The following is a 14,128-nucleotide window of genomic DNA, read 5'->3' on the forward strand; positions in this document are numbered from 1 at the left end:
AAAGAGGCAGATGAACCACTGTGGTGACCACTAAAGGGACCAGCCAAAAGAAGAAGAAGACGAAGAAGCAGATTCTGTACTATGTATGTTTCCATGTGTACAATATTTTGCAGTGCACCTGAAAGCACCAATAGTTGTACAGCTTCAACCTGCCCTTACTTTATTTTCCAAGGGTTTGGGGTGTAGGTGTGTGTTGGAGGGAACAAACCTTTAAAGGGGCTCCAAGTTGAAACTTCCTAGCTCTACATTTTATTAGTAATTCTTACACCGGGATGACTACCACATCCATCCTCCTCTCGCTCATTCCTCTTGTGTATTGTAGGAGTAAACTAGGACTGAAATAGCTATGTTATCCAGTTATGTGATATTACCTTTGAAGAGAAAGATCTTTATGTAAGATAGATTTTCTACCATATCTGTGGTGAAGTTTAAAAATCTATTCTAAATCCCCAAGTTCCCTTTTTTAACATGTCCCTTTTTAGGTCGAAGGTCACAAGGCAGCAGTTGGATCTGTTGTTGGCTCTCACACACTGGATGTGAAACCCTTTCTCTGTTTTGGAAATCACATGGAAATAATAAAACTACTCTCCCCCTGCTAATGAACAGAGCTCCATCGTTAACATTAATGTCACAAAACAAAGGCAATCCCCCCAAAAAAGAAATCAGGTGGCAAGAAAGAAACTCCCAACCTTTTAGCACTTCATTGTGACAACTGATTCAAAGAGCTGCTCATTGTCAAACATGTGCTAAAACTGCTTTAATGGGAGCCAGTTTATTTTTACAGCAGGGCAAGGCGATGTGGTTTGCAGGCGTTATTGTAGGGGGAGTTAAGTGTGAGGATCCTGTGGTTGTGTCAAATGGCACTTTTTGTCATCTGAGCTTCTCACTCACTCCATCAAAGAGGCGTTGCCAAATGAAGCTTTTTTACAGATCCAGAGCCAGGATGTGATATCAGATGCTTGACACCTATCCCATTCAGCCCTTTGTTGACTGCTGTTTACAATAAAGTAGCTCCCGCAGTATTTATTTATTTTTTACACTGTTACCAAGTAACATTTGCACACAGGATTATAGGATTGTAAGATTCAGAAATATCCTAGCGTAATGACCTAGAGTCTTAACCACAAGAGGGCAGAGGAGGGAGAGCACACAGCAATGTCCAGACCCCTTTCTGATAAACAGCAGCTGTATTAATACACTGAAAGGACTAAATTATTCTAAACCTTTGGCTCAACACGGTGCCAATTATCTCTCAAGTTTCCAAATACTCCCTATTCTTCTTTGCTCTTTTGAGTTTATGGCTTCAGTCATTCTGCTCTTAAGCCACGCATCGCATTAGTAAGAAAAACACGGTCACCTCTCTAATGACATGTGTTCAGCAATACATATTACGCAACAAACTCCCAGAGTATTGAGAAAAAATGCCCGGGTTCAGGGGAAATGGCTTTTCTTCCCCAGCGTTTGTTTGCTTTGTCTTTGGTGTGGGTGGTTTGGTTCTAGCGTCAGGGTGAATAACCTCCATATCTTGGGGCAATGGCAGCTAGAGGACCACAAACTGGCCTTGAAACTTCCATGATCACCTCAACACCCACGCACATGTGCACTTCTTATGCGAGGCTGCGATGCCATGTAGGTATTGAAAAAAGTAAAATAAAAAAGCAATGACAGTCGAGTACATGTACACCAGGTAAGCGGAGCCAGTAAAAGTTGAGACGTCCAGATCATCACCAAACTCTTTGCTTTCACTTTTCCATGAATTTAAAGAGCCACATGTTCCTTTTCTGCTGAAAGGTCCTAATTGTGTACTAATTGTCTATGAGCAGTCCTCAGAACAGCAAACGACTGCAGCGCCTCATAAACAGGGGAGATAATGTTCCCTATCAGAACGGCTGGCATGGGAGATGCCCTGGTGTGTCCTCGTTATTCTCTGATTACGTGAGCATTTGTCAAGCGAAAGAGTCTGTGTGTGTAGAGACTTACAGTTAAATAAGAGTTATCAACTGTATATCACCATGGCTGCACTTCTCAGGTTATTCGAGTTCAGATTTTCTTGCTGTCAAGCTGTACAGCCCACAGGGCGATGCAACCTACAGTGACACTCTCCATGCAGGGCTCTGGGCCAAATATCTGTATTAAAACCAAAGGGGCCTCAGCAGCTGTGACATTGCAAAACTACCTACGGACAATTAAGGAGACGTGCGTATGGCCGACCTGAAGCGGCGTGTATGTGTTTGACAAAGCCAGTGAGTGCTCCGCACTGTTGCTTACAGCTGAGATAACCTCCCCTGCTGATCAGAGAGCAGTGCTCCATCATGGAGGCAGCTGGAACAGTGACGTGACCTTTGAACCTCAGCCAGTGCCTGATCAGACGGTGGGTTTGAATGATGAAATATTTATCAACGTTCTCTGAAGAAATGAGGCATACATTAAAACTGACTTGAAAACTAACTTCTTCTTCTTTTTTTGCCCCAAATATCCTCTCCGTCTCATAGGGAAATCAGGATAACTCACCTACTATATCCCCTCAAACGACAAAGACAGGAGCTCCAAGAAGGGCATCATATCAGAACTTTCTGTTTGCATAAGAGTTCACTTATATATGCCTCGTTTGTGGAAATCTCAGCAGAGGATTGAAAATCAACTTGTTTTGGAACTCATATGCAGATAATGAATGTTCAAATTATGTTTATTAAGCATGTATATTGTCTGACAGTGTTTTTAATAAGCTATAATGAGCTCATTTGAGCTTGGCTTTAACATTATTCTTACTCCATCAGAAGAGTTGAGTGTTGCTACACAATCTGCAACCTCAGCAGCTGAGTCACCATCGAGGAGTCCTGAGGTCCTATTGATATCAGTTATGACAGCAGTAATGTAGACGGACTGCTCGGTGTGGATGCTGAATCAATGTCGTGCGACGCAAGCAGTCTCAAAGGTTATTCTTCCAGATAAGAGTCATTCCTCTGATGAGATTCCTGCTCAGCAGCTCTGAGCAGCTGATATCCAGAACATTCTTATCTTATGGGTCAGGGCAAAAGCCCACAAGATCACTGCAAAGTGACAAGACAGTCCACGTACTATATTTATCCAGTTTTTATGGTAGAATTATTTTAATTGCGAGAGACGGAATATCAGCCAAAAATCTAGAAAGAACACTTTACGTAAAAAGTTATACATGTATATGCCTCTGAAATTAAATAAGTAATTGATCTCCACGTAAAGCATGGCTCAGTAATTGGCAGAAAAACCCTTGTTGGCGAACGCAGCAATAAGACGTTTCTTTTAAATGGTCTGCACACGTCTCAAGATAGATTTTGGTCCATTTCTCTTTACAGAAACTCTCTAAATCCTTTATGTTTCTTAGCTGCTGCTTAGTAATTCAAAACTTCAGCTCCCACCATAGATTTTCTATAGGACTGAAGTCTAGAGACTGGCTAGGCCACTCCGTGACTTTAATATGCTTCTTCTTTAGTCACTCCTTTGTTGTCTTGGTGGTACGTTTCGGGTCATCCATTACCCATCTTCAATGTTCTGGCTGATTAAAGTCATCTAAGATTTTAATGGTCAATGACCCCTCAGTGAGGTAAAGTCATCCTACACTCTTAGCAGAAAAACATAATGTTTCCACTGCCGTGCTTGACTGTGGGAATGATGTTCTCTGCATCATACTCAACATTTCTCTTCCTCCAAACACTGAAGTGATGCCACAGAACTTGATTTTAGTTTCATCTGACCACAGCACTTTGTCCAAGGCCTTCTCTGAATCATTTAGATGTTCACTGGCAAACTTAAGACAGACATCTACATGTGTTTTCTTGAGCAGGGGGAACAATGTGGGTGCTGTAAGATTTCAGTTCATCACAGCGTAGTGTATTAAAAATGGTATTCTTGGTGACTGTGGTTCCAACTGCCAGATCACTAACAAACATTACAATAAAACTTACTAAAAAAAGTTTGTTCACTTCATTGTAAATGAGCAAACTTAAAATTTAGCAGGCGTTAAAATAATTATTTTCCTCACTGTGTGCTTGTATGGCTTTTTAAGGGCATGGAGATAAGACAGGAAAGCCAGGAGGAGGGGAAGAAAAAGAGTAAAAGGGCAGGTTTGAACCCAAACCTTTTCATTAGTCTGACAGCATATAGGTCACCAAATCAACCCAGTGTATTCCAAATATATGGCATATATGCAATGACAATAAAGGGCTATTCTATTCTATTCTATTCTATTCTATTCTATTCTATTCTATAGCCTGAGTAAAGCAGTAATTTGTGACATTGCAGTGGCATAAAATACTTGCTTTATAAATGGAAAACAACTTACCCATGTAATCTGGCACTGGTGCAGTGTTTTTATAATTAATGCATTCCAGGCTTCCATCAAGATGTTTACCAGTGATTTGTGTTTCACCTTGACTGCTGGCATTTGTTAATTGGTGTCAGACAAATGGCAGGTGGTGATTAAAAAAGAAGCTGTGAGCTGTGAAGAAGTGGGTGACTCCTCACCGAGTCACCAGGCTCAGCTTGACTCCTTGCATACTTCAAGACACGGGGGTAGAAAAAAGACACCAACGTGTCAAAGAATGAACAGCAAAGACAAATGAAAGTGGGGAGAAAAAACGTTTGGACTTTTAAATGAACAGAACTGCTGCTAATTGTGAAAATACACCAAAACTAATCTGGAATTTTGTTCAGGCAGAAACTCAAACACAATGTCACAAACTACACTGAGCTTCACATCAGGCCACGTGCAAACACTTTTTTCTACTACTGTATATATCAACTCAACATTTGATTACTTGAATCCTCTATATTTCTACCTCTACGTGTGTGCAAAGCTGTGGAGAAAAAGTCGATGTTTCCAGTTTTTAAAAATCATTTTAAATCCTTAATATTTTTTAAGACTTTATGAAACAAGGAATAATTCTGACATGAAAGTCTAGAGTCAAAGCCTTCTACTGTCTTCAGTTTGCAGACTTTATAATACTCTTCCATTAGGTAAATTCTTTGGGTAGTATCCTGCTACATGTTGCTTGCTCTTATGTTGCAATCACACAGAGATTGCATTCAAAGAAACGTTCATTGATTATATAGGCTTCTGGAACTTTTATTGCGCAACACTGCACCTAATAACCCAGCAATACACACGGTTTAAATCTGCAGATATGGCCTAGAGTATAATTCAGTTAAATTGTATTCCTTTTTTATATATAGTGCCGAATCACAGCAATAGTGACCTATTGGTGTGTCGTATCCCTCATGAGCAAACACTTGGTGACAGTGGGAGTGAAAAACTCCCTTTTAACAGGAAGAAACCTCAAGCAGGACGAGGCTCAGGAAGGTGCAGCCATCTGCTGGTTGGGGATTAGGAGAGGAAAATAGGACAAAACACACACTGAGCCAGAGATTGAAATTGAAATTAATCACTATGAATAAATGCAGTAGTGATGTATAAACACATAAAGAGCGAAGAAAAGGGGAGTGAAGAAGAAACACTCAGTACATCCATGAAAGCCCCGGGCAGCCTAAGCTTATCATGATGTAACTAAGGAAGGATTCAGAGTAACCTGATCCACCCTAAGTATATGCTTTATCAAAGATGAACGTTTTAAGCCTAATCGTAAAAGTAGAGATGGTGTCTGTCTCCTGAATCCAAACTGGGAGCTGGTTCCACAGAAGAGGGGCCTGAAAGCTGAAGACTCTGCCTCCCATTCTACTTTTAAATATGCTAGGACCAAGTAAACCTGCAGTCTGAGAGCAAAGAGCTCTATTAGGATGATATGGTACTATGAGGTTTTTAAGATGTAAAGGCCATAAAAAGGGCATTATTGTTGTTCACTAGTGCTCGAATGAAATTCTTCAAATTCACTCTACGTGTCTCTCTATGACTTTCCTCAGGTACAGAAACCATCTGGCATCTCAATATTCAGATTTCAGCACATGAGCAATGAGGGGCTACTAAAATACAACTGAAATATAAAAATTATGCTCCCATCTCTTTTGACAGCAACTTCTTTTCAAATAAAAACGAAAGATATGAAAGTACTCCCAGTAGACACATTCATGCACAGACTTAGAGACAAATCTTTGCACTATGTTCATTCCTATTCCCAAAATCACATGAAGCTACAGTGACAAAGTCCACCGGTGATGGGACAACAAACAACAGCATAGCAAACATCACTCTTTGACCTTATTAATCATCATCGCAAACACACCAGTGAGAGAATTTGTTATCTAAAATGAGTCTACATTTTTTTAGGTTGCATGTTATGTGGCATTGCTTGTGCGTGAACGCGTGTGCATAGTTGCCGCCCATGATTTAATGACTTTAGATTTAATATGACTGCATTTCTGAGCTGATTGCATCAAGTCACTGTCTTCTGTTTACTCGTGTCTGTTTACCCTGGCAGCTTTTTTAGAAAGGAGTTGGACATGTGAAGGATGTGGCTTTCCCCATTAGAGAACCTGGTGTGAACTGAATGTGAAAAATGTAGAAAAATACAAGAGACTGCTGGGAAATGTGTTTACCCAGGTAACATTTTCGACCCTTGTCCTCATTTTCACCCCCCTCCCACCTTCCCACCAGCCCAGTCGAGCTCTCCTCTCGTGTCACCCTTTACACCCATAACAAGATTCGCACTTCCTTTCTAATTTCACAATCTTCCTGGCTCAGTCTTCACACTGAACTGGCATTTTTTACTTTGTTCTTGTCAGCCTTTCATGTTTTTCTGCAACAATTTGGTCACAAGACAAATGAGAAAAAGCAGAAAAGCAAAAAAAAGTGCTGACAGATGTCCCAGAAGAAGCAGACGGAGTTTTTTTTAAAAAGAGAGAGAGAAAGAAAAAAGTGGAAAACGGGGAGGACTGATTCACCGATACGCATATGATACTGATAATGTATATTTGTGTGTTAATGGTGTGCGTCGATGCGTGTGTGCAGACTGATCTCCTCCCACTAGATGACCATTGAACTGTCGCCCCAGTCCTCCTGCTGATGGAGATAACAGGGGGCTGAGGTCCACCTCCACGGAGACACACAGACCTCACACCTCCACCCTCCCCCTTCTCCACATGGACTCGTCCCCCACCAAGGGACTATAAAAAGTCTGTCCCCGCTGAAGTTGTTCAGTCTTGTCCAGAACTCCACCAGGTAAGAGAAGCAACTTTGTGGTACTCGCAGAACAGAATTGGAAGCCGGAGAGGAATAAGTGTCGGGGAACTTTTTGTTAGATCTAACTTGAAAAACAAAGGGAAAAAAATAAATTCCTGGAAGTAAAATTCTTAATTCTGACTTAAAGTTTTTGTATTTTTAAGTTTGTGATTGTTCTCTTTAGCCTGAGGTAATTTTGCAGCAGCACTTCTCCACCAAGAGCTTCTCCTGCTAATTCTATGACCGTGTTTTACAACAAAACCTGAAACAGGATTATGTAGCAGCTTAGGTCTGATCTCCTTAATCATCCTCTGTAATCTACTCAGATTACAAGTTCCTTTAATAGCTTGCTATACATTTAGTGCAAACTCATTCAGGCTAATTCAGCAATGTGTTGGGCTGTTAAGACATTCTTACTTACTAAGACTACTGAGTCTGCTTTAGGCACAGGATTCAAGCTCTGTTGGATTAATGAATTCCCACTATTCAATTGGATGTTCATTTCCTAATCATTAACTGCTATTCTGCTCTAGAACATCACCATGAAATTTGTGGCTCTAGCTCTCACTCTTCTCCTGGCTGTCGGTGAGTACTGAACGCACCCTTTCCAACCTGAGGGAAATCATTTAAAATGCAGGTGGAACTTTAGCAGGTCCACTTTAACCTTTAACAGTTTTTTCCCTCTTCGCTTGCCAAAGGCTCTCAGGCCGCCTCCCTGCAGGCTGATGCACCTTCACAGCTGGACCAAATCCGGTCCGCTGTGGATGTCTACCTGACTCAGGCGAAGGACGGTGCCATCAAAGCCCTGGACCAGCTTGATGACACTCCATACCAAGAGCTCAAGTAAGGATTCTCATTCTTGTCCATCAGCCGCACTTTTTTGTAATTGGTCCATGCATTGCCAGGCGTTCGTTTAACTTCCTGCCTTAGTCAGTTTTTACACTTTGCAGTCGACATTTGGTGTGTACACTTAGCTTAACTAAAATGGCTTTGCTTTCCTATCTCTGTTCTCTCTCAGGACCACCCTGGCTCAGCGCCTGGAGGGCCTGCACACTCAGATCAAGACTTTGCAGGCTTCCGTTTCTCCTATGACCGACAGCGTCTTTACCACAGTCTCTGAAGCCACTGCTGACTTACGTAACAGCATTGTGACAGATATCGAGGCCCTGAGAGTCGAGCTGGAACCCAAACGTGCTCAACTGAGGGAAGTCATCGAGAGACACATCGAGGAATACCGCAACCACCTCCAGCCCATCGTCAGAGAGTACCAGGCCAAGCACACAGCTGAAATGGAAGAACTGAAGACAAAGCTGGAGCCCGTTATGACTGAGCTGCGTGAGAAGATTCGCACCAATGTGGAAGAGACCAAGGCTGCGGTGACACCCATTGTAGAGAGTATTCGTGCCAGGGTTGCTACACACGTGGAACAAGCAAGGGCAATGTTGGCTCCCTATGTTGAAGAATACAAGGAGCAGCTGAAGCAGGCCTACGACCAGGCACAAAACATCAAAGCTGAAGACCTTACTGCCCTGAAGGAGAAGATTCATCCTCTGACCGAAGACATCAAGGCAAAGCTCCAGCAAATCTTTGCAATCGTTTCCGAAACCTTCAAGAGCTAAATCCTCCCTACCCTGTTCCTATAACTAACCTCCCTTTCCTATCATGTCTAGATCCATTCCAAATTTCTCTCGATTCCTTCTTTCTTCACAAACAGACCACTTCCCTAAAATGTAGCCTTGCTGATGAATGAAACGGCAGGACTCTCTCTTCCCCAGCTTACTTCATGCATACATGATCAAGCACAAGCTCCCAAACACACAGACGTGTAGATACTCAGCACATAATTGCTCTATTCTTCACATTCTGTGCCCAACTTTTTGTGTAGCAATCATATGTGAATTATTGCACGTGCTCAAACTCCTGTGTAATGACGCTTGTCTGACGAAAAGTGTGCCTTGATGAATTACAGCTCAATAAACATCTGACTGTTTATACTACTCTGAAATGATTTTTCTCTCCTATATGATATGTAAAACTTTTCCTCATCCTAGAATTCCCCAACAGTAGCATTGAACATCTACGCCTTTTTTAGGGTTATCAAAGCTCATATTCAGATTCATTAGAGTGTTTAGGACCTCAGCGAACCCCTAAGGTTATGTCACACAGACACACACAGCATTTTAAGAGGTCATCATTGATCAGAAAGGTCTGCTAGAGAAGAATATTAATACAATCAGTTGTACTTAGGAATGGTGTACGGTAGCACATGAGACATGTCTGTTTGTGAACACCAAAAGCTGTGATTAATGACTTGATCACACAGTGACCGGTCTATTGACAACTTACGTCTTGTGCTTTATTGGAGAAAAGCATTCTTTCTGCTGTGTCCTGCTACCCTCCAGGCTGGATCCCTTCAACACTGTCCCATTGAGCTACACACACACACACACACACATATGGTTCTTATATAAACAGTAGTTGTCTGGTCATCATGCAACCCAAGATGATTTGCACAACAACACTGTGAGATGAACTTTCTCCAAAATCTAAAAAAACAACAACATTCATCAGTGGATCCTTGACAAGAGATGACGTTTAAACATGCCAGAGTCTTGCTTCTAACCAGCCTCAGAAATGTATACCTTGGTCAGTGTTGAGGAGTAACCGGTTCGCTAATTAGTAAGGTGTTGAAAATCAGCTCCCCGAAAATACTCTGAATAATAAAAAGCAGCTCGATGATGTCCTCATCTGTCTGCACCCTGTAACACTGGGCCGATTAGGGTGTTATTAATGTGCTAAAGGTGGGTTAGGACGAGCTTCACTTATTGCTCCAGGCCATAAGAAACAATAGGTAATAGAGCAGAGAGTTCTAGATGTGTGTGTGTGTGTGTGTGTGTGCACGCGCACATTTTTGCCTTAACTGTTCTCAGGGCGGCAAGTGAGTGCATCTGTGATTAGTGTGTGTCAATGGTACCGTGAATATTGTAATGGATGAGTCCACCATGGAAGTCCCCAGTGAGAGCCTCATGGTGTATAAAACCAGCTTGTTTCTCACTGCAACCAGACACTCCACAGACCTGGATGTACATCTACTGCAGCACCTGAAAACTGGAATACAAATTGTTCTTTACAGTCCCATGTTGCTTTGCAAAACTGTGGGTGAAAGTGTTGACTAGATCTGGATGAAAAGACTGGAATAAACAAAATAGCACCTCCATCTATGTTATCAGTAAGAGGTGTCGAAATTATGAATGGTAAGTGTTTCGCACTCCAAGTTATCGCATCAAAGCTCGTGGGCAGAATCTGTTCCAACAAATACGAACAGAATTGTATTGTCTCTTCTCCTCAGGTCTTCAGCTGTCTCAGAGCTGCGATCTGTCTCTACCCTGCTGCGCAGATGAAGGGTCACTGTCGAGCACAAAGTGCCCCCAGATCAGTGGGGTCAGAGTTCAGCTGGAGATGCAGGCACTTTGGCAGCAGTTTGACCAGCTGGGCACAGAGATGATTGTTACCAAAGCAGGAAGGTGATGAGAATCCTCACATTTATGCATGCTCCTACTAAACATCATATCTTGCATGTTTCCTATTTGTCTTCCCGCACTACCTCTCACTAGAATCTGTTTGTTAACTTGCAGGCGGATGTTTCCGACATTCCAGGTACGGATCTCTGGGATGGATCCCTCTGCCGAATATGTTCTTCTCATGGATTTTATCCCTGTCGACAGCAAAAGATACAGGTCAGAAACACAACCTGCATAACTGTGTTTAGTGTATTTGTGATGTTTAACAGTTGTGTTATTTGCACAAATACAATTCTGCAAGCATCGTTGCTCTGTAAGTCCTGCTTTGAACATTTTACACTTTTGTGTGTGTGTGTGTGTGTGTGTGTGTGTGTGTGTGTGTGTGTGTGTGTGTGTGTGTGTGTGTGTGTGTGTGTGTGTGTGTGTGTGTGTGTCAGATATGCATTCCACAGCTCATCCTGGTTAGTGGCGGGAAGAGCAGATGTCGCAGCCCCAAGCAGGATGCATTTCCACCCAGACTCACCTGCCCGTGGAGCCCAGTGGATGAAGCAGACTGTGTCCTTCGACAGCCTAAAGCTCACCAACAACCTGCTGGATGACAACGGACATGTTAGTGAATGTCTTAAATGAGTGGCTATGATGCTAAACGGGTTTTTTTGCACAGAGAATTAACTGAGGAGCTGTAGTAAGGATTATTTTGAATTGTGAATCATGCAAAGCTTCTCTAAAAGATTCCAATGGAGCAGACTTTGAAGGCCAGAAAAAGAGATCATAGCAGTGTGCAACAATAAGTACTAAGCTATTTGTGTTTTCTCATGTCCCCCCACTTCCAGATGATACTGAACTCCATGCATCGCTATCAACCACGCTTCCATGTGGTGTATGTGGATCCAGCGCCGAACAGCCACTTGAATGCATACAAGAACTTCTGCTCTTTCTCGTTCCCTGAGACACGCTTCATGGCTGTAACTGCTTATCAAAACCACAGGGTACGGAACTGAGTGAAACATGATGCAAGCTAAAAATAAATTATGACATTACAATGTTTTTATCTGTTTGATTTTTGATTTTTTTTTTTTTTGTGTGCATTAAGCGATTCTTTGCTTTTCATGCCATTTATTTTAACCTCTCCTCTTAGATCACTCAGTTAAAAATTGCAAGCAACCCATTTGCTAAAGGCTTCAGGACTACAGACCCTCAGGCTTGGTGAGTGTCACACTTTCCCTGCACTTCACCTAATTTAATGGACATATCTGTCCCTAGATAGACCAGAAGAAATCACGACATGATCACACTGTTTCTTTATCACTTTTATCACCAGTTAAATAGTGATAAGGCGAAAGTCTTGATGATAGCTAATCTCTAACCTTTGTATGCAAAGAACTGACGTTCATAGATGACAGGTTATACATGTCCGGGATGAACACTTTTGCCTGCCATGTATTTAATTTGTGTATGAGGTTAAGGTGAACACTTACCTCTCCTCTTTCTCACTATGGTTTCGTGTGTGTGTTTGTAAGTAGGCCGGGTAATCCCAGTCCTCTAGCAGTGTGGTGTCCACCAGAGGGCAGAGCAGAATCTCAAATCGACAAATCTGGAGAGCAAATAAACTGTGAATCAAAGACTTCAACCAGTCAGTATCTTTTGCGTTTTTTTTAACAGTGTTATATGTGGTTAAAGTCTTTTTAGCTCATGGAATAAAGAAATTTTAACTAGTGGATACCTGTTTGAATTCAACCTACTTAATGAAACTGTACGGAGAAGGATTATTTAAGGAAAAGATTGTAAAAACGCAGCCTGTTTGGTGCTTTATTTGCCCACCAGTCCTGCAGTGTTTTAAAACTGGATAGGAACAACCAGATTATTTAAATAATCTTTTGGCAAATGATTTATATTTATTAGACAGCAGGTTTGGTTTAAATGTTCTTCAGTACCTTTCTAAAGATTTTTCTTCTCCATCTTCAGGGCAGGAGGGGCTGGACCCGCTGATGATGGAGCAGTGTGAACTGTTTCATCACAGTAAAGACTCCATGGGAGGCACGGAGAGGAAAGGTGGGAGCAGTTTTTTAGCACCTGCCTCCTGCCTCCATCTCCCCTCCTTCTGGGACCGTGCAGGGTCATCATGAGACCGCCAATCTGTCAAGGTTCAAAAGAAGTGTTTTAAATGAAAAATGACCCTCCTGTTATATAAAATTATGTGATAATTTCACACTGTGTTCATTGTCATTTTTAGTAACTATTTTACAAAAATAATGCCTAATGGATACTTATAATTATTAATTGTAATTATTATTAAGTGCAACATAAAATCCTGTGGCAGCACGGTGGCACGGTGGTTAGCACTGTTGCCGCACAGCAAGAAGGTCCTGAGTTCAATTCCAACATCAGGCCGGGGTCTTTCTGTGCGGAGTTTGCGTGGGTTCTCTCCGGGTACTCCGGATTCCTCCCACCGTCCAAAGACATGCAGCTTGTGGGGATAGGTTAATTGGATAATCAAAATTGTCACTAGGTATGAATGTGCGAGTGAATGTGAGTGCGGATGGTTGTCTGTCCCTGTGTGTTGGCCCTGCGACAGACTGGCGACCTGTCCAGGGTGTACCCCGCCTCTCGCCCCATGACAGCTGGGATAGGCTCCAGCGCCCCCCGCTACCCTGAAAAGGATAAGCGGAAGCGAATGGATGGATGGATGGATGCAACATAAAATCCAATCAAACACTGTGAATAATACCATTCAAGCACTTCAAGGACATAGTAGTTAAGTGTGTTAACGCCGCAGTTATACAGTTATAGTTATCTATGCAGTTATAGTTCGTCTCCATAGCAATATTTATAAAATCGTGTACAACGTTTGTAATGCATCTGTTTGTTGTCTGAGATAATAAAAAAGCACCCTGAAATTTTGTATGAATGTTTGGTGTGTTTCTGATATTGGAACTGATGCCTCGTGATTTGCAAGGGAGTACTGGTGAAAACTACATTCCCCAGGATGCAATGTTTCTTAGGGACAGTTTCCAAACAACCTGCGAGACCTACAATACCGCGGCTTCAGAATAAAAGACGATATGAAAGCATTACAGGCTATACAGAAAAAAAATGTCGAGGAAGCAAGAGCGATTTAATTTAAATGGAACCAAGTGTAACCTTTTCTGTTGTAAAACTGAAAACTAAGGAATTATAAAAAATAAAAAAAAGTACTGTAAACCAGGGAGCTCCTTTTTAACAACCTTGTTTTAAGTTAAATCCTCTTTAAGAAAGGCGTATACTCCAAGACTTCTGCAGTGGTTTGACACGTGATGTGTGACCGTCAATGTGTAGTGCTGCAAATAATCAGTGCCGTCTAATTTTATAACCCATTGGGGTAAAAATGTGGGCCTTTCATGCTTTTTTTTGCTTATGCAGGCGTAATCGGTGTAATTCGTTTTATTTTGAAAAGTCTTAGAGGAAATGGTGTGGTTAT

At 41.9% G+C, this 14,128-nt stretch overlaps 2 protein-coding genes and 1 long non-coding RNA gene across 4 annotated transcripts; 2 read left to right on the forward strand and 1 right to left on the reverse strand.

Annotated features, from left to right (window-relative positions):
* The first annotated feature begins 7,070 nt into the window (after positions 1–7,070).
* On the forward strand, positions 7,071–9,147 carry LOC146504400 (uncharacterized). Its single transcript, XM_085130575.1, has 4 exons — positions 7,071–7,150; positions 7,684–7,735; positions 7,849–7,993; positions 8,169–9,147. The coding sequence occupies exons 2-4, from the start codon at positions 7,693–7,695 to the stop codon at positions 8,767–8,769; spliced, it is 789 nt and encodes a 262-aa protein (XP_084986701.1). The 5' UTR covers positions 7,071–7,150; positions 7,684–7,692; the 3' UTR covers positions 8,770–9,147.
* On the reverse strand, positions 8,857–12,794 carry LOC146504401 (uncharacterized). The gene is made up of 5 exons (XR_014868668.1): positions 12,606–12,794; positions 12,150–12,265; positions 11,195–11,262; positions 10,755–10,865; positions 8,857–10,639 (listed from the first exon to the last, which is right to left on the reverse strand). It is a non-coding gene; the product is annotated as an uncharacterized LOC146504401 (long non-coding RNA).
* LOC146504402 (T-box transcription factor TBX1-like) lies at positions 10,567–12,797 on the forward strand. Of its 2 annotated transcripts, XM_085130574.1 has the most exons (7): positions 10,567–10,674; positions 10,786–10,887; positions 11,109–11,280; positions 11,505–11,660; positions 11,810–11,877; positions 12,195–12,304; positions 12,637–12,797. In XM_085130574.1, the coding sequence occupies exons 1-7, from the start codon at positions 10,610–10,612 to the stop codon at positions 12,795–12,797; spliced, it is 834 nt and encodes a 277-aa protein (XP_084986700.1). In that variant the 5' UTR covers positions 10,567–10,609. The 2 variants fall into 2 exon arrangements, with proteins under 2 accessions (XP_084986700.1, XP_084986699.1); XM_085130573.1 differs by having other exon boundaries at positions 10,596–10,887.
* The last annotated feature ends 1,331 nt before the right edge of the window (positions 12,798–14,128 follow it).

Source organism: Neolamprologus multifasciatus, chromosome 14, assembly GCF_963576455.1.
Source record: "Neolamprologus multifasciatus chromosome 14, fNeoMul1.2, whole genome shotgun sequence".
NCBI lineage: Eukaryota > Metazoa > Chordata > Actinopteri > Cichliformes > Cichlidae > Neolamprologus > Neolamprologus multifasciatus.

What these genes read in the sequence shown, in the direction of transcription:
- LOC146504400 (XM_085130575.1), top strand. Translation starts at nt 7,693, where the DNA reads ATGAAATTTGTGGCTCTAGCTCTCACTCTTCTCCTGGCTGTCG. An exon ending in CACTCTTCTCCTGGCTGTCG is followed by an intron (nt 7,736 to 7,848) that starts GTGAGTACTGAA and finishes CGCTTGCCAAAG; the next exon opens with GCTCTCAGGCCGCCTCCCTG. An exon ending in ACTCCATACCAAGAGCTCAA is followed by an intron (nt 7,994 to 8,168) that starts GTAAGGATTCTC and finishes GTTCTCTCTCAG; the next exon opens with GACCACCCTGGCTCAGCGCC.
- LOC146504402 (XM_085130573.1), top strand. Translation starts at nt 10,700, where the DNA reads ATGCTCCTACTAAACATCATATCTTGCATGTTTCCTATTTGTCTTCCC. An exon ending in TGCTGGATGACAACGGACAT is followed by an intron (nt 11,281 to 11,504) that starts GTTAGTGAATGT and finishes CCCCACTTCCAG; the next exon opens with ATGATACTGAACTCCATGCA. An exon ending in ACTACAGACCCTCAGGCTTG is followed by an intron (nt 11,878 to 12,194) that starts GTGAGTGTCACA and finishes GTTTGTAAGTAG; the next exon opens with GCCGGGTAATCCCAGTCCTC.